We start from the raw sequence: 19,843 nt of genomic DNA on the forward strand, positions 1-19,843 counted from the left end.
TCCCTAGAAAGTAGAACGGTGTGATATAGAATTCAGAGCAATGTTTAGGGGAGTACTAAATGTTGAGAAGGGGAGGCCAGGCGTGGTGGCTCACGCCTGCAATCCCAGCGCTCTGGGAGGCCGAGACGGGTGGATCATGATGTCAGGAGATCGAGACCATCCTGGTTAACATGGTGAAACCCCGTCTCTACTAAAAATACAAAAAAATTAGCCGGGCATGGTGGCGGGCACCTGTAGTCCCAGCTACTCGGGAGGCTGAGGCAGGAGAATGGCGTGAACCGAAGAGGCAGAGCTTGCAGTGAGCCGAGATCACGCCACTGCACTCCAGCCTGGGCGGCTGAGCGAGACTCTGTCTCAAAAAAAAAAAAAAAAAAAAAAGAAAAGAAAGAATGAGTAGGAGCTTGCCAGTCAAAGAACAAGTGCAGCCACTAGAATTCTGTCCAGCATAAGATGAAAGTCACCAAGATTCCAATTCTGGGAAAATTTTTTGTAGATACATAGATATGGATCTCTCTCTCTACATATACATATATGTATATTAAATATGTGTACACATACAAATATATCTTTTTACATTTTCTTTTAATGGGTATGTATGGGGGAAAGCATGGACTTGAAAGGCAAAGTGTTCAAATGGCCAGTAGTTCAACATCTGAGTTAGAAGATGCTTCTCCCCCTCTTTCACCAAGAGACCTGCGTTCATAAGACAATCTAAGAGTAAATGCTCTGAGCTGGCTGATAGACAACTGAGGAAAGAAGTCACACAGGAGATGCCTATGATTGCTGTCTTCTCAATCCTCCTTTTAGTCTGTTCTCTACATATAGAGCAGTTTCCAAGCCCCAGCACAACCAGTCTGGCGAGAGAGTCACATGCTGATATCCAGCCTTACTTGAGGAGTCTCTGGACAGAGCGATCCTGTGCTTGAGGGTTTAGGGAAGCAATTTAGTGGCCTCAGTTGTGGCCTGAACAAGTGGTGCTAACTTGGGTCTCTGGAACCGCAAACCAGTACCCTAGGCCTAAAGACGCCACTATCTAGGGAAGTTCATCTCATCTGAATAGATTCAGGGAAGCATCCTCCTGAACAACGATAAAACTGCTAACTTACATTTTCACAGCACTATGTTTAGAAAATGCACAACATACATACTCCCATTTGCCTCTTCTGAGCCCAAGGCAGACATGACTAATCTATCACAATATACTGACACAGATATTGAGACCTCATCATCCTTCTATACATACCTTTCTAGGTAGCTGCTGCCAAGTGCTATCCAGGAACATGTCATAGATTTCAAATATATGTCATATTTGATACCTAACTTGAATTTCATAAGATGGCTATAAGATCAGACAAGACAAGTATGGATATCTGCATTTTAAAGATGGAGAAACAGGCAGCAGAGCTGATCCCACAATCAGGAGGAATGGAGCTGGAATGAATGCAAGACCTCTCAGTATGATCCTCTTTATACTCCCTCTCCTGCTGCCTGTGCCAAAACCTGGGAAGGTTTCAGGTAGAAAAACTCTCCACAGCTGCAAAACTCAGTTAAAGTAGGCCCACATGCATAATGTGATTCTGTTGATGTGGGCTTCAAAACCCAGTTCAGGTGCAAGTTGTATTTCCATGAAGACCCTACCAAAAAAAAAATGGCACCCCTTCCTCTGAGGTTCTTGGCCTTCCACACATTTGTTCTTTATTCTTAGCAAGGAGTACAGTGCTGGAACATGTTGGTGCTCAATAAGTGGTTACTAAAGTGAAAGAGGACAAAGCCCTGCACTAAGTTCAGCATCTCTGGAGTAAAAAGTGATATAATATAGTAGAACAAAGAACAGAAGCGTTAGAAGCAGACTGGCTGGGTTAGAATTCCCACGGAAACTAGTCAGGTGACTTTGGACTACTAAGCCTCACTGGGCCTCAATTTCTGCATCTGTAAAATGGAGAGAGCACCACTTACTTCAAAAGGGTTTTGAGAAAATGAGAGAAATTTTTAAAGAGCTTTGGACAATAATGATGAAGAGTAGGAGGAAGAGGAAGAATTGGAAAAAGGAATGTGGCAGACAGACTTTACAGAGACCCCCAATGATGCCTGCACTTTGGTATTCATGCCCTTGTATCATCCCATCCCCTTTGAGTGTAGGGACCTGTGACTTGCTTCTAACCAACAGACTATGGCAAAGCTGATATGATGCCATTCCCACAATTATGTTAGGTTAGGTAAGATTCTACCTTGTTAGCAGACTTGTTTCAGAAGCTTTCTCCCATGCTGGCATTGAGGAAGCAAGCAGATATTGGGAAGCCTATGTGGCAAGGAGCTGAGAGCAGCTTCTAGGAGGTGATGGTGGCCTCCAGCTGACAGCCACCAAGAAGCCAGGACCCACAGTCTTATAATTGCAAGAAAATTAGTTCTGCCAACAAACTGAGTGAACATAGAAGCAAACCCTTCCCCAGTCAAGCCTCCAGATGAGAATGCAACTCTGGGCAACAGCTTGGCTGAAGCCTTGCAGAGGCACCCAGCTAAGTTATGCCCAGAGTTCTGATGCACAAAAGCTGTGAGATAATAAATACGTGTTGTTTTAAGTGGCTAAGTTTGCGATAATTTGTTATATAGCAACAGAAAACTAATACAGGGAGAGGAGGAAAAAGGAGAAGAGGAGAATCAATGGTGGGTAGTCTTAAGAAATAAATAATAAGACAGCAGGGAAAACAAACTCCTTTCTCTTTGAATGGTAGCAATAGTCCAAATGTTTCAGCTAAGGCCAACCTTCTGTGTCTTCAGGTACATATTCCACCGATTTAAGCAGAGCTCCAACTATGAAAGACTACTTCTCACACTTGAAGGGTAAGCAACTTTTCAACAACAACACGCCAGAGAGGCTGGGCCCTGTCCTCTCCTTGCATCTTCTCCCTTAGTCAAGGCTACCAGCGACAATAATCAGGCTAATGCTGTCCAATTGACCTCCAAGCCTCCTCAATCTGCTGTGGGCTCTCAGGCAGGCCCACGGGATGGTTGCCTTAAAGCCCAAGGCAGAGCTGTGGCCAGTCTGCCTTCACTGGAGGAACTCTCTCCTCCCAGCACACGGCCAAGGCATGAAAAATTCCACTGCTCAAGTTCCCATCCCCTAGTATTAACCAGGACCATCTAACCCTCTCTGGAGTCTTAGTCTTTGATTTGTCAGACCCAAGTAGAGTTGGCAAGATTAAACCAGCCCCATGTTACTTATTTTTGGGAAATATTTCCAGAGTAATCCACAAAAGTACCATACAAAGGGGGAAATGAGAGAACCAGAAAGATAATGGGAGGCAAGAAGTGGGGCAGAACACCTCTTCCCCAAACCACCAGCATTTTCCTCTGGCCTTGGCCAGCCTTTCTTCTAAGAGAATCAAGATGATATTTCTGTGTATGTGACCTTAACAGGAAAAGCATAAAATCAATGCTGGTACTCACACAACCTGAGTCAAAACACGAATCAAATAAATTGTCAAGACGTGAGACAGAAAGCTGCCTTCTGAGAGATTTCAGTGTTCTGTTCCCCTCACCCCAGCCTTTTGGGATGGCTCCACTGTAACTCATTACCCACAAGGTAAAATCTGCTCTTACCCACAACCTGGATAATCTGGGCCAGGAGGACGCCATCTGTCACATCTTGCTGGAGATCCTTGATGAGACGCTTGTGGCCAGATTTGGCTAGATAATGATTGGCCCAGTCTGTGTAGATCTGCAAGAAAAGCAAATAGGCAACTTTAGGAAGCCAGTCGGATCCCCTCTCAGAATCTGAGACAGCTGCTCGGGCCGGCACAGTGGCCACTGTCCCATTGGCGAGCTTTCAGGGCCAGCCAGCACCATTAAAATTCAGTGCATTGTGCTGATCACGCATTCAGCTAACCATAGTTGGGCCTTAGCCTATTGAGAGAACTGCTGTCAAGATTCAGGGAAAAACTAAAGAAAGCTTCAAAACATGCAGAGGCCTGAATGAGACAGGGGACACAGAACTAAACAGTCTGCTCCAGACGGCTTTGAGAGGCTGCAGCTTTGAGAGGCTGCAACTCTAGATGCAAGCAAAGTCTCCCCCACCCCTTCCCATCTTTTTCTCTTTATTGAGAAAACGTATGGGGAGGTTACCACCCAACAGGCATCTCTTAATGGGCCATTTCAGGGTAAGGAGGGCTAGTGAGCTATTCTGAGTTCTCAGGAGCCTGGGTCCCTTGAAAAGAAGCCAAGTATGAAAACAGAGCCCCTTCAATTACTCTTGTGTGAGTGAAGTTATTTATGGCCTCACAATAATCTCAAATTTAATCGGTTTAATTTAAAAGCCAGGCATCATTTTCACTGTTGGGATTCTGTGAACAAAACCCAGCAAATTCCAACATATTTAAACACAACACTGTTGTGTGCAGCATTTTAGAAGGCAAAGACTGGCTGACCCATGGAATCAGGAGAGCAGACCCCCTTGGGGAACATATCTGACCTGCTCTTCCTGGTCACAGAATGGTCAGAACAGAAGAATATTTTCTTTCCAAACAGGCCAACAAGCACAAGAAAACTCTTGCCTGAAAATTTTCTCCCCAACCATCAAAGCCAAAAACAAACAAAACAAAAAACCTTCTCACTGATTTTGAGTGCCAGGTTCCATGCATGGATTTGTGAGTTTGCAGAAGAGTGTATACGTGAACACATAGGCCTTAGGGTATCAGCACCTCTTTTTTTTCAGAGGGATAGGAACAAATGACTGGAAAACAGAGAATGTCCTGCCTCAACTGGTTAGTAGCAACAGGCTCAAGTACTAATTCCATGATGTCTCCACCAAAATGAAGGTGATCATTCTACCTCAACCAGTAGGCCTGCTCTGAGGATCCATGTGACTCCCAGAGCAGCATATGGTCTTCACCCTCCATCCTGTTCTTCCACATGCCTTTCCCAGTGTAATCTCACACAATGGTCATGGCCCCCTCCCCCAACACTCCTGGAATGGGAACAGGAGCTGGGGTCAGGTTTGCCAAGCAGAGACCTTCTAAGGAGGCAGCATCTCTGGCTACTCCACCTGGGGACCATGAGGGCCTCATAACAGGAAGGGATGAGGTGGAGCTGCATCATCTGGTTCATGAAGAGATGACAGCTGTAGCACCTGTCCACCATCCACCCACCTAGAAGCTCTGTCTTCCACTGCAGAGGCACACCCACGGTGTACTTCTATTTCACAACACAGTCCAAGGATCCAATTCTTAAATCCATGCTAGTCTCCTTCCCTGTGACTCTCCAGTTGTCAGAGACCAACAACCCAGTAAAGCAAGAGTATTTTCAATTTTATAAGCACAAAGAAAGCTCAGGAAGTAGACCACCACCTTTGTAATGACAATGGCCAACTTGAAATTTGAAATTTAAAAGAGCATTAAAGAAAATTATTAAGAGGGAGAGAGGAAGGAAAATAAACATTCAAAGGAAAAGAGGCAGACATGGGTTCAGGTCCCGGTTCTGTAGGCTCCACAACAGTAGGGATTTGGGTCTGTTTTGTTTAATGACGTATGCCAAGTATCTAAAAGAGCACATTTGAAAGAGTGCCTGGGGGCAGAGAAGGAGCTTAATAAATCCACCTAACATACAGTGCCTACTACACGCCAGGCACTGACATAAACATTTTATACACGTTAACTCACTCAATCCTCATTCTATGTGGCAGAGGTTATTATTGTGTTCACTTTTCAGAATAGAAAACTGAAGAGCAGAAAGGTAAATAACCTGTCCAAGGTCACAAGTGGCACAGCCAGAATTTGAGCCCAGGCTAACCTATTTTACAATCCTTTCAACATTCTACAATGCCTCCCTCAATACAAATATGAATGTTAATCGAGTTATTCATCCCTTCCATGGCATCCTCCTACTGACTCTAGATTCATGCCTCTATTATGTTCTCAGTGAAAGAATTTATTTTATTTCTTCCCAAGACAGAGTCTCATTCTGTCGCCCAGGCTGGAGTGCAGTGGCATGATCTCAGCTCACGGCAACCCCTGCCTCCCAGGTCCAAGCAATTCTCCTGCCTCAGCCTCCCAAGTAACTGGGATTACAGGTGCATGCCACCACGCCTGGCTAATTTTTGTATTTTTAGTAGAGATGGGGTTTCACCATGTTGGCCAGGCTGGTCTCTAACTCCTGGCCTCGTGATCTGCTCATCTCAGCCTCCCAAAGTGCTAGGATTACAGGTGTGAGCCACCGTGCCCGGTCCCAGATTTTAAAAGTAACCAAAACCCAAACCTAGATAATTTCCTTGCTATCTGAATGCCTTTGGATAAGTGACTCTACTTTTCTGGGTTTCAGTTTACTCACCTGTAAAATGAGTACAATAAGGCCTGCTTCAGAAGGTTGATGTGAAGACTCAGAGTGGCACTGTATGGAAGTGCCTGGCCTGACCCACATGGGGGCTCAGGAAGTGAAGGCAACTGGGGAGAAGGGCAATAAAGAGGCATGGTCTGGAAGTGACAGAGTTGCTTTAATCTTAGTTTCTATGCTACCAATTCCCTCTGAGCCCTCTGGCCTAAGTGTTGTCATTTGCAAGATAATAATACCTACATCATTGGTATTATGAAGATGAAATGGGCTCATATATACAAAGGTCACAGAATCCAGCACATTCTAAGTGTTCAGTAAATAAGAGTTAATAATAAAAAATTTTATTAACAGCTTCATGAAATGGGCCATAACAAAATCAGTCACAGCCTCCACCCTGAATCTCCAGGATACAAATGACTCAAAGATTTCTTCCCCATCTCACAGCCAAATTTCAAGAGTCTGGAACATCCCCTACCTGGAATCACAAAGTATGGCAGAGTGTAAAAGAAAAACAAGCCAGAAACTGGCCAGGCTGGTATATAAAGCAAGTCTTCCTTCCTTAACTAGGGGATGCACCACACTGCTCTCTCAAACCCCAGAGGGATTTCCTCAGCCACATGGGAGGCACCATGAAGTTTAAAGTCATGTGCATCTAAAACATCAGCTGAGTGAGACGTGAACATCAACAAGGGCACAGCTGAATGGGATGAGATGCCGGTGCCTCAGCTCATCCCTTCTTAGATGATTAAGGTTCTTTAAAGTAGACGTACTGTCTCTACAACTCGGCTTCTTTGTGAGTTTGCATAACCCAGCAAGAAGCCGAGGTTAAACTTATTTTAACAAGTACACATACACACACACTGCGATTGCAGAGCCATGGTGAGGCCACACAAGTATCAGGTACACTCACAAGAACCTCTACAGGATAGAGTGGTTGGAAACAGCTCTGCCAAAGTAAACTTATCATTCTGAAACAAGAGCTCTTCTCTCAACTTTAATTTACCTACACACCAATGCCAAATGAACTTTCATAGGGCACAGCTCTAATCTAATTGTCTGTTCAAAAAATCATCAGTGGCTCCCCACTTCCCACTGAATTAAAGGGACACTCTTCACTCTTGAGTCAAGGCAGACTTATCATCCGTCTGTTCTACCCCAGAATGTCCTCCAACCTTTGAAGGGGAGGCAGCGTGTGTGGAAGAATGGAGCCTTTGGTATCTGACCTAGTCAAGCGGGCCCTTGGCCCCGGGCAATGTTAGTTTCTACTAATCTTTCTGTTCTTCGGTTTTATCCTCCATAAAACAGGGATTACATCAAGCATATTAAAAGGCAGGGGCTGGCAAACTGCAACCCGGGCCAATTCTAGCTGACCACCTATGTATGTAAACAAATAGGTGGTCAACAATCTCGGGACAGGTATCAGGACACAGACTCATCCATTTGTGGTCTCTGATTGCTTTCGTGCTACAAAGCAAAGCTAAGCAGTTGTGACCGAGAGACCTGTGGCCCACAAAACCTCAACTACTGACTTCCAGCTCTTCACAGAAAGTCTGCCAGTCTATAAGGACCAAATGAGATGATACATCTACGCATACCACAGGCTCAGTAGTAATAATACAATAACCCTCAGGAAAACCAGACACGCCCCACACTTCCCTCTCTCTGAACTCAGCCTATCCCCTCTGCCCAGGTACCTCTGCTGCTTGAGGCCGTCTAGTCCAGCTCAATTCTAATGCCCATCCCCCATCAAGTCCCTCTTAATTTCCTCACCCAAACCTCAGCTGCCTGTGATATAGCAGATGTAGATAACGTGTATGCTGGCACCACCTTTCCACTCCCACTTGCCCATCTCTGCACTCCTGGTAGTGCCTCACAGGGGCTGGCCCACGGCAGGAGGCTAGTAAGTGGTTGCCAGGTAGAGCTGAACATGGAGAAAAAGGGCAAATCTTGGGAAACTGATTACACTTGAGACTTACATAATGTGGGCTCTCAGCAAATCCTCCAACCAGAATCTCTTTATTGATTAAAAAGAGCAGGGAGCAGGGAAAATAAATCACTCCATAGCTCAGGTTCATTAATCAGAAACCATTTAACAAGGATCATTAATTATCTGGAGTTTCCCCTCCCTTCCCTCCCTGTCCCCAGCTCTCAACTTCTTGAAGTGAATCATAAGAAAACACCTAGATTTATTTTTTAAATCAGTGTTCATGGGCTATGCTAATCACAGACATAAATTCAGCCCCATCTCCTTCACTTGCTGTTTCAGTAGCTCATGCAAGGAAAATCATTCTTCCAAGGGGTACCCTTGAAAAATAAACTTATAATTTCTTTAGTATCAAAGATAGATTTCATCACGTCCAGCAATTCAGCAAAAATGGAGCAATGTGTGTTTTGAGTAAGGGCTCAAGATTTTGAGTAAGGGCGTAAAGCATGTAGGCTTCCTGTCTAAGCCTCAGCTATCCAGAACTGTTTTCTCCAAAGCCTTTCATTCCCTAAAATGATGGAAAATTGAGGGCTGCTGTTGCTTTTTGCCCAGGAGCCCATTGATTCTTCATCCTGGTTTGCCCCCAGGTGGATAGCTGCGAAGTTTCAGTAGAAACTGGTAGGACAAAGAACCAGCAAAGAACAGCAGGAAATAACAAAACCACCATCCCCATCCCCAATTCCAATCCTAAATCATCAGGTCATTCCAAGAGAAAGGCTCTAGGATCCTTTGACACTAGTACCCAAGAAGGAATCCAGCCATCCTCTTGCTCCAATCACTCCACCTCGCAGAGGTAACCCTCTGCCCATCCCTTCTAACCAGAAACTCAGTGCTCCAGAACTGCTGTGTGAGGAGAGAAGCTGCTGTCAAAGGCTTGACAAGATAAAAGGGGAAGGAAAGCTTAGACAGCTAAACAGTGAATTCATTTTGATTCACTTTATTACCCCTGACAGAATTTCAAGGAGTGCGTCATTTGTTTGCTTATAACTCCACATCATTCCACATCAAACAGGCTGAAATCCAAAAGGGAACATTTTGACAGATCAATTCAAGTAAAGAACCCAGTCATTAGTTGTAATAACAAAAACTGATAATAATTGTACCATGTTAAACCAAAGGGGATAATAACACTGCTAAGTTTATACTGCAATTAGCCCTCAAATGAAGCAAGATAGCACTAAAAAACCCAAGAAAAATTCTGCAAAACAACTGCACTGAAAGTGCTAGAATGGAGCCTTAGCAACCAAACTATAAATGCAGATGGATATGCCAGGCAGCCTGATGGATCCAGAGGCAGATGGCATCAGTTTAGCAGCTCCAGAAGAAACAGAGCTAACTGTATTTCTTAGAAGGAAATGCCAATGTGGAGACTAATGATTAAAGAAAATCAGTCGTTTAGCATCTGAGGCATTTCCAGTGGATTAATTGTAGGGGGAATGCTACTGTTTGGCCCCAATTCAAGAAGCCTCACTCTAGACTTTGGTAATGTCATCAATATAATGCAATCTTTTTTATTTTTATTTTTTGAGACAGTCTCACTCTGTCTCCCAGGCTGGAGTACAGGTGTGCAATCTTGGCTCACTGCAACCTCCATCTCCCGGGTTCAAGTGATTCTCCTGCCACAGCTTCCCAAGTAGCTGGGATTAAAGGTGTGCACCACCACGCCCAGCTAAATTTTGTATTTTTAATAGAGACAGGGTTTCACCATGTTGGCCTGTCTGGTCTCAAACTCCTGGCCTCAAGTGATCTGCCCACCTCGGCCTCCCAAAAGTGCTGGGATTACAGGCATGAGCCAACACACCTAGCCAACACAATGTCATTTCTAAGACTGAGCAGTATGTAGTTAAATGGTGTAGTTCTGAATGCTCTGGAGTATGAAAATGATTTTGCAACAATAGTAGCATGTTCATCCTGTCCTTGAACACCACAAAGAATGTCACTGTTTATTTAATTGTTCACAATTTTAAGAAAATCGAAATGCACCATTTGTTATCAAGAGCAAAGCTGGTGACCCATTCATTTCTGCATCTGCAGCATCTAGCAAGGAGTATGATACCCACCCCACAGGTATCAGCCACATGTCCACATAACCTTTTAGCTGCATGGGGTGAGGAAACCAAAATTAGCTGGTGGCTTTTTCCCACTTCCCTCTCTCTATAACGGTTTAGTGTATCCTTTTGATGTAGTTCCCACCTTGGGATTAAAAAACACTGCCTTACAATAGTCAAATAGGTGAAATGGTATCCCCAGCCCTACACACTGGAGAAACAGGTAGAGCACAGAGAAGCAAATCTTTTGCACAAGGCTGTACAGCACAACAGGGGTTTCTGCTCCCCGGTTTCTCAGAAAAGTCCTGTTCTGCCCAATGTCCCCGCAGTGTCCCACATGCCCAACCTCTAGGGCAATGACCATCCTTCTATCCCCATCCTTGCCATCTTCTGAAGTATTATTTGGGACATTTGTGGGCTTTCCACAACCACAAAATCATAAAGGCAAGTGTTTACAGTCTCAGGTGTGGGTGTGGATCAGGGTTGAACTCTGGCTTTGCCTTACAAGCTAGATGACCCTTGGGGAGCCATGTCTCTTCTGAACGTCAGTGTCCTTCTGAACTGGTACAGTGGTGATATACAGTTGCTTTACAGATTAAATGAGATCATATAAGTGGTTAACTCAGTGTCTGGCACATAGTATGTAGCAATAAACAACGATTATTAATATTCAAATGAATAACACTAAGTTTTGGAGGAATAAGTCATTCTAGATTGCTGAAGGTTCACACTTCTGAGAGCCACACATTTTAAACTATTCTGCTGGGATTTTTTTCCAAACAGATTATAATGATCCCTGATTTTTAATTAACACAATTGCGCTTTTTCTTTTGTCTTTTTAAAAATACTTTTAAATTCTGGGATACGTGTGCAGAACGTGCAGGTTTGTTACCTAGGTATACATGTGCCATGGTGGTTTGCTGCACCCATCAACCCATCATCTATATTACGTATTTCTAATGTTATCCTTCCCCTAGCCTCCCAGCCCCCAACAGGCCCCAGCCCCAGGGACATCACTATGAATGTTAGTGTTTTGATGTTTACATGGATATGTCCTTAGGACCTACTGAGTTGCTGGACCTTCCTTAAGAGACCCCAGAGTCTTTAGAAACTGTATAAGCTGCACACAGTGGTTCACACCTGTAATCCCAGCACTTTGGGAGGCTGAAGCAGTCAGACAGCTTGAGCCCAGGAGTTCAAGACCAACCTAGACAACATGGTGAAACCCTGTCTCTAGCTGGCTCACGCCTGTAATTCTAACACTTTGGGAGGCCAAGGTGGGCAGATCACCTGAGGTCAGGAGGTTGAGACCAGCCCGGCCAACATGGTGAAACCCCTTCTCTACTAAAAATACAAAAATTAGCCAGGCATGGTGGTGCGCACCTGTAGTCCCAGTTACTTGGGAGGCTGAGGCAAGAGAATCACTTGAACCTGGGAGGCAGTGTTTGCAGTGAGCCAAGATCCCCCCACTGCACTCTCGCAGCCTGGGTGACAAGAGTGAAACTCCATCTCAAAATAAAATAAATTAGCCAAGTGTGGCAGCATGTGCCTGTGGTTCCATCTACTCAGGAGGCTGAGGCAGGAGGATCACTTCAGCCCAGGAGGTTAAGACTACAGTGAGCCGTGATCGCCGCTGCACTCAACTTGAGTAACAAAGCTCAAACAAACAAAACTCTGTATAAAGTAAGAGCACATACTGTTTAAGCAAGAGCCACACTGGAACTTTTCCCTCAAGGAAAACACATAAGCAGAAGGATTTTGTGACACCCCTTTGAGCTGCTCCTAGGTAGAGCAGGGAAGGCTCTTTGGTTCTCAGCTGATCTTGAGCCAGGTAAGATTCCTAGAAAGCTGGGGTCCAGGAGCACTGAGATGTGAATGGGTTCTCTATTCCCCATCTGAGCATATGAGGAATTGTACTGCCAGCGCTTGCTCTTGACATACGTTTTGTAATATGGTTAACATGAACATTTATACCAAGGGGTATAAATCCCTGTCTGGACCCAGAAGAAGGCAGCAGCAGGAGGGGAAGAGCCATCTGTCAGTTTCTTCACTTTTTATCTGCAGTAACCTACTTGTCTCCACAACCACCAAACAAACATAAACCTTAATAACCTGCCCATGTGGAAGCCTTTGTTTCAAAGGGATAGTCACACAGAGCAAGTGACCAGTGAGAGTGGCACAGCTTCTCATTAATTAGGATTTTCATCTTTTTCCACATCCCGGGACTATCCCTACTCCTAACTTTGCCTCTGAATATCAAGTTAAGTAGCTTAGAGCTGCATGTGTGCCTTGGTGCATGAAGTAAACATTGTCTGAGCATCTACCTGTGCAGGGGGCAATGCTTGCTCCAGTCTTATGTAGGATAGTAACTACCATCTGCCAAATGTCTATGGTGAAACAATTAAGAGAACACTTCTTAGAGTCAGATAATTTAGTTCCAAACATGCTCCAACCATTTCCTGATAGAGTAATTCCGGGCAAGTTACTAAAACTATCTGAGACTCAGTTTTCTCATCTGTAAAATGGATCACTCATTCTGGTTACTGTGAGATTGAAATGAGATAATCTATCAATGCCTGGCACATGGCAAGGGCTCAACAGGTTAGCTGTGATTATAATTACCATGAAGATGATGCCATGCAATGTGAACACTTTACCAAAAATGGACTCCTTCAGTTTCCAACCCAGCTGTGAGGGAGATATTATTTTCCCCATCTTACAGATGAGGAAACTGAGGCTCAAAGAGGTAAAGTGACTTTCCCAATGTTACATGACAAGTACTCAGGGTTTGAAAGCAATAACTGGCTCCTAATGATGCTACACTGTTACTGAGGGGCCCACACAGAAACCACTAGCCACAGAAGGTCAAGTGCTACAGCAGCGTGGAAAAAGCAGAGAGAGAGGGAAAGGCATATTGCATAATAACCATCACAGTGTTCCCCCTGTCCCTGGGAACAGGGCTGGCCACTTGTCATTCAGGACTAACAGGCCCAAGAGGGGAGCTGACACTTTCCCATGTCACCAAAGCACAAAGCAAACATAGTTTCACAACAATCTCACTGTAGCAAAAACAAAAATGCCAATATAACAGGAGTTAGCATTGCAGGACTGTATCCAAGTAGGGAAACACTCAGGGGCAAAGTTCCCCAGTTCTTCCAGTCTGTGGTGTGCAAGGCTGGTCTGGGACCCCATGCAGCAGCAGACACTGGGTCATGCCTGGGAATGGCACCACAGCCACACAATGGTGGCATTGTCTGTTGGGAACATGAACAAGCCACAGGTGGGTGTGCACAGTACATCCAGAGGTTTTGAAACTATGCCTTAAAAGAAAAAATAAACCAGGCTGGTGAACGTGCTGGGAGGAACAGGTGATATTTTAAGGAAGAGGGTATAGGTGCCTGCTTCATCCACACCTCAGGATAACCCACATTCAGTACCTATAGTCTTCCTTTCTTGAACTGTTTCCTGGACAGGCAATGCCCCGTACCACACTTCACATGATAGAAAGTACTTTCCTATTCATTTCCTCATTTGATCACTACCCGCTATGTACTATGAAGTCTGTACTTCTCTGTCTACTGCGTGCCAGGTGTTTTGTACCTGTAATCTCATCTACATTCTCTCACTCACTGGAGTAACAGCTCCAATAGGCCAGGACGAAACATTCAGAGCAGTCCTTGTCACATAGTAGGTGTTCACTAAACAGCTGTTGAATGGATGATCAGCCCCATTTTACATACTGGAAAACAGGCTCTAGGAGGTTAAGGTGCACGGGATCACACAGCTAATAAAAGGTGAAGCTCCATCTGACTCAAGCTGACCAGCCTCACAGCTACCACCTCTCACCATGGCAAAATATGTCTCCAGGTCTCCCTAGAAACTCCCTGGAAAATCAAATAAGTCCAAGTGAGGCTGAAAACTGGAATTCTTACTGGTCACTTCGGAACAAAATTGAGTCCCTTTCTACAGCACTTCCTCCCACCCTCTCCAACCTTAGAACCTAGATCTGAACAACTTTTAACCACAATGTCTACTAGCTGCCAGAAAGCCAAATGTCAGAGCCCCACTAGGAATTTTTCAAGTGTTTTTTTTTTTCGTTCATTAGTTACTGACTAATTAGATGCATTCTCCTTCCAAGTGCTTCCTCTGGTATGATGGGAATCAGGCCCTTGCAGAAAGGCTTGGGGGCAGCTACAAGCACACTTATTGACAGCAGACATCAATCAGTGCCACTGCCTGGCAGGGCAGACACACCTAAGGGGGTAGAGAGAACCCGGGCAACTGTAAAACCTCTCTCTGGTCACAAACTGATCTTTTAAGTCATAGCCTCCATCTAGTTGTTCAAACCTCCACAGCTCCCCTCACCTGCGGACTGTAGATAAAGGAACTGTCCGCTGCCCTCATCCAGCCAAACACCTCAGCTCCACCTTCTAGGCACAGGCTCCCTAGGACTTCCGGCCTTACCATGCCCAGCCAAGACCTTGGAGTCCTGGGTGACGTCCAACAGGTTGCTTAACGTCTCAGGATTGTTGAGGAGATAGAATGAGAGCTTAGATCTGCAGAACTCTGCACATGTTTGGACACAGACTACGCCGAGGCTTTGTGGCTTTGGGCAATCTACCACTCTCTGAGCCTCAGTTTTCACATATGTAAAATGGGATAATACTCTATTGTTGTAAAGACGGCTGTGTCTATTGTGAGGACTCAAGGTTTGTAAAGTGCTTAGCACATAGATGGTGCCTTTACTGTTAGTTTCCTTCTGTTATTTCCATCATCTCCATGTCCCTAAAAAATGCCTTCAAGTGCATCAGCTGGTGGCATCCCTCACATGACAGTTCCATGCTACTCTAATCCTCAGCCCCTGTGGGCAGGTTCTCAGGTCCCATGTGCCTCCCTTGTCCCCTCCACTCAGCAGAACGCCCCCTTCTCCTAGAAGCCAATCCTGCCTGCCAGGCTTCTGTGTGAACTGGGAGTTCAGAGAAGGCAATTAAAACAACCCTGTGGGACCGGCTCCCCGGCCTCTGTGCCTTTTCACACGCTGCCCTCTCTGCCTAGGGTGCCCTTCCCCCACCACCTAGGAAATGCCCACTTGAAACCTGAAAAGCAAAGTAAATGTCAGTCCCCGTAAAGCCATTCCCAACCTGCTTTCCTACTCCTAACAGAATTACTCATTTCTTCTTTTCACCTCCGAAAGCAGTTTGCATCAGCCTTTATCCTGGCTGTTTTAACTACTCACATCTCTCTCAATCAGGAGCTTCTATAGAGTAGAGAACAAGTTATATATATATATATATTTAAAACACGAGCACAACACCTGACTCACTACAGGAGCATGATAAACAAGCACTCATTGATTTACTGGTGGGTTGGTAGATGGATGAATGGAAGAAAGGCAAAATGGATGGAGGAAGGGAGGGAGGAAGATCTGTGAATGTTCAGATGGATGGAAGTGTGGACGAGTGGGTGGAAAAAAAGAGATGAATGATTAAATGGTGGGGGATGCCTGAATAGACAAATGGACGAATGGGTGGGACAGATGAATGAGTATGTTCCCCTTCACTGCCTAGATTATAAAGTCCATGAAACCAACATATTTCATGTTGCTTTTGGGCCAGTCATAGCAAAAGGCCCACAGCAGGTGCTGGTAAGTAACACTGCCATGAGACAATTTCAGTAGCTTGGTAGTAGGACCCACCTGACTGTGGATACTAAAGTGCTATTTTCAAAGGTATAAACACATATACAGTGGTATGTCAGGGCAGGCATGGACTGGTTCAAGAGAGTTGGTTGTAACATCTCCAGTAAATTTTGGAGCTGATTGTTAACTACAGCCATTATTTTAATAATTAAATTATATAAACTTAAAATTATATTTTTAAGGTGATAGTAAATACTTAAAACGTATCACTTTCTAATTATTTTACTGTGTTGTACTATTGTTTATGGTCATGAGATTATTTACACCTATTATATCTGTATGAGGGAAATACTATATAATAATGCACTACTGTACATCTCTTCTCAGCTCAGAGTTGGTAAATCAAAATCAGTCTTGGTAGAAGGATTTACACCATGGTAATTGGCAAGTACTATCTATCAGGCTTTTTTCCTTGGAGGGCCAACTGTTAAACATCACTGAGTATACACAGATGAGATGGAGAAAAAAACATCACTAGATACACACAGGCAGGACAGGAAAAAAAATATGAGTTATTATTTTCCCTCCTTACCCATCACCCTCCCCCAAACTGGAAATCTCTTTGTTTTGTAGAATGACCGGTACGAGTATGCAAATTTAGGGGACAGTAGACTGTGTTAAAATGCTTTGCATGAAAAAAAGGGAATTTAAGGAGAGAGGTAAGATCTGGAGCTGGGAAGCCTGTGGGGCACAGAGAGGCTATCTGGGTGGGCGAGAAGGCTTGGAGATGAGATCGATAGGCCTTTAGTGAGACTGAATACGATCTGAACTCTCCCCTTGGAGATCTCCAATGCGATCTGTGTTGTTACTGGTGCTTTCTAGGGCAAGTGGAATCCTTCTCAGAAAGGACAAGAGGTGCCAAGTTCTGCTTCCTAGTAGGTGAAGGGACAGCAGCAAGTGAGGTGGAGCCAAGATTCAGTTACTCCCCATTAAGAGAGTGACCCGGGTTTATTTACAGGGCCAAGTGGGTAGAGTGTGAGCTCAAGGTTTCCCTTTGCAGCACCTCTCAGTGTGCTTGTTACAGAGCACCTATTCAAGGACTGCTGACTCAAAGGCCCTCTTGGCCACCCCATCCCTCCTTTCACATGAGTGTCTTTGGTTTTGGCACTGGCCCCATCCTCAATTTGCCCAGTCCTTCCCTCCCCCAACTCGGACCTCTTCACCCACTGAGGTGTCCCAAAAGCCCCGCTCCAGGTGTTCCCCCATTTCCAGACACTGGACCTAACTAATTATCTCTGCTCAAAACTCACCTGACCCATATTCCATTCCATCAGTGCTTGCTAGGTCCCAGGCACGCAGCTCTGGCAGAGAAAGGTGAGTCACGGTTCCCAAAATGCATTTACATTTCCAATGGGATGCTCAATGCTTTAACCCCAGGAGACTGATGTGAGTCTATGTAATCACTCTGGAAAGCCCGGGAGAGATTTTTTTTTTTTTTTTAATGGTAAAGGATTTTTGTTTGGTTGTTTTGTTTTTGTTTTCTTAGGGCCATTCAGACCACTGCAGGTGAGTGGCTATATAAGGGGTACATTGCTTATTAAAATTCCCAACACCCAAGGCAAACCATGTGCACTCATGGTGATTATTTGAGAATGTTTCTTACCCAAGAAACCTGAGCAGTGGGGTGGTAGGTAGTTTAAGGATTTCCCCTAGGAGAAGAGGGGTCAGGTTTCCTGAAAGATTACACAGCAGACTGATTTATCTGGGAGAAGTAGATCCAGAGAGGGCCCCAGGTGGAGTCCCTTTTTCTGCATAAGGGGCTGTGACCGAAGGCACAGAGGGGAAAAAAAAAAAGGTGATGGGAGCCTCCTCTGGCTTCACCTGGAGAAAGAGGGAGGTGGAAGGGCCTGAAAATTATATTTTGTGTATAAATATTATATGTATATTTACATATTTTTACATAATGATGCCAACCATAAACAATGGACCATAAAGCACTGACCTTGGAATGATCAGTTGTAAAATGTTTAAACCCTGGAAGCATTTGCTTAGGAGAGCAGATATTCTGTGCTGATGTTACTCTATGAACCATAAACTTCCCTGAATTTTCTACTAATGTATCCAAGTCCAGGCAAGTCCCTTAAACTCTTCAAACTCAGTTTCTTCATCTGTGAAGTGGAGATTGTAATCGCATCTACTGCACCAAATTAGATGAAGAATTGAATGAGGAAAAAAATGTGAAGCACCTATGAGCACACTTGCAGAAGTACTCAGGGAGGGGTAAGGGGCAGAGGGATGAAGGGGTGAAGGAAAGTACAGAGGGACTAGAGAAGATCTGACATTCTCATAAATGGCCACGGCCCTCCAGCCCTTTGGGCAGAGAGGCACAGAACCTGGCAAAGACTGTTGTGTCATTTGTGGGAAAGTTGTGTAGCAAAGGCTTTAAAAAACTCTGGAAGGCAGGCAATTCCCAGCAGTGGCTGGCGCTGCCCGGCCTCAGGAACGCGCTCGCCTGCTCCTTCCCCATTTAGGAGCCTCATTCCTTTCTCAGCAACTCCATGGCCAAGAGACTTGGCCACAGTGGAAATGACCGTTGTGCCCCGGGGCCCTTCTCCAGCCCAGATGTCAGAGCTCTCAGGCCTGGAGGCATCTCGGATTTTTTGTGTTTATTATTTTTATTATACTAGGTGTTTACTAGGAAGACTACCAAACACCAAGCTGGCACCTAGGAAAGAAGGGGTGTCTCCCCTGCCCAGGGGAAAACCTGGCCCAGAGCACAAAAGAACAATTTGCACAAAGATATTATTTATTCTCCAAAGTCCTGGAAGAAGGCCCTGATTGATTCATCTCAAGAAGAATAATAAAGTCCTAACAACAGTGCTGTCTCTGCCTCCCATCTGCAGTGCTTACAGTTTATAAAGCTCTTTCATAAACACAATCCAATCTGAGCCTCACCACAATCCTGGGAAACATGGGCGGCGGCAGCTTGCATTCTCCCCATAGAATGGATGAAGCCAGTGAGATACCAGCAGGACAAGGTTAGCATCTGTATGACAGACCAGGTATTCCAACTCAGTCCAGTCATCTTTATGCCACAAGGCAGTTACAAAAATCAGACCAGGTCATTCAGATGACCACGATGAAGAGGAAGTTCTAGGATGGAACTGGAAGGAGCCTTGCGTTCCTATGAAGATGGGAATTTGAATTCTGTGTCTATCCAGCCAGGTCCAGCAGGGGATGGAAATTCCCATGCAGGCATATAAGATGTGTTCATCCCACTTCAGAACCACATACCATAGCTGCCTCCTATTGAAATGTCTATTTTTAACATTCTACCTCAAAAGAAATCTCTTCCACAGGGCAGTGAGCCTGGACCCCAGGAGTTAAAAATAATAATGATGACCCAGGGACATCCCCATTAATTGTGCTTCGCCTGGGTAGTGTTAGACATCTAGGGCAAACGACACACATGTCCAATATCCCAGCAGCCTTCCACCTTTAATGAGCCACACACCCAGAGGATGAAGGAACAAGAGGATATCAAATAGAGGACTCAGTAAAGTGGCTCACATTGAAAATGACCTCAAAACTGTGTGAAAACATATCTTCATGCAGGGATTTTTTCCCTACACCTTTCACACCCACATCATTCATATCTTTGTACATAAAGGGCCACACAGAATATCTGCTCACCAAAGCAAATGCTTTGGGGGTTTAAACATTTTTATAACAGATCACTCCAGGGTCAGCTGTATACAGTAATCATTAAGCAGATGAGAGAAGCACACTCTTTCCTAGAAAATAAGCCCCTGCCAAACCACCTAATAATGCTAATGTTGCCTAGGAAGT

The 19,843-nt window shown here is 44.8% G+C and overlaps 1 protein-coding gene across 4 annotated transcripts in view; it reads right to left on the bottom strand.

Moving 5' to 3' along the window:
• Positions 1–19,843, bottom strand: part of NAV2 (neuron navigator 2) — a 757,451-nt gene that overhangs the window by 284,033 nt on the left and 453,575 nt on the right. For all 4 annotated transcript variants that reach the window (XM_025355931.1, XM_025355930.1, XM_025355929.1 and 1 more), the window contains exon 2: positions 3,601–3,718. In XM_025355931.1, coding sequence (XP_025211716.1) covers positions 3,601–3,718 — 118 coding nt within the window. The remainder of the gene's footprint in view (positions 1–3,600; positions 3,719–19,843) is intronic.

This window comes from Theropithecus gelada, chromosome 14 (genome assembly GCF_003255815.1).
Source record: "Theropithecus gelada isolate Dixy chromosome 14, Tgel_1.0, whole genome shotgun sequence".
In the NCBI taxonomy this organism is placed as follows: Eukaryota; Metazoa; Chordata; class Mammalia; order Primates; family Cercopithecidae; genus Theropithecus; species Theropithecus gelada.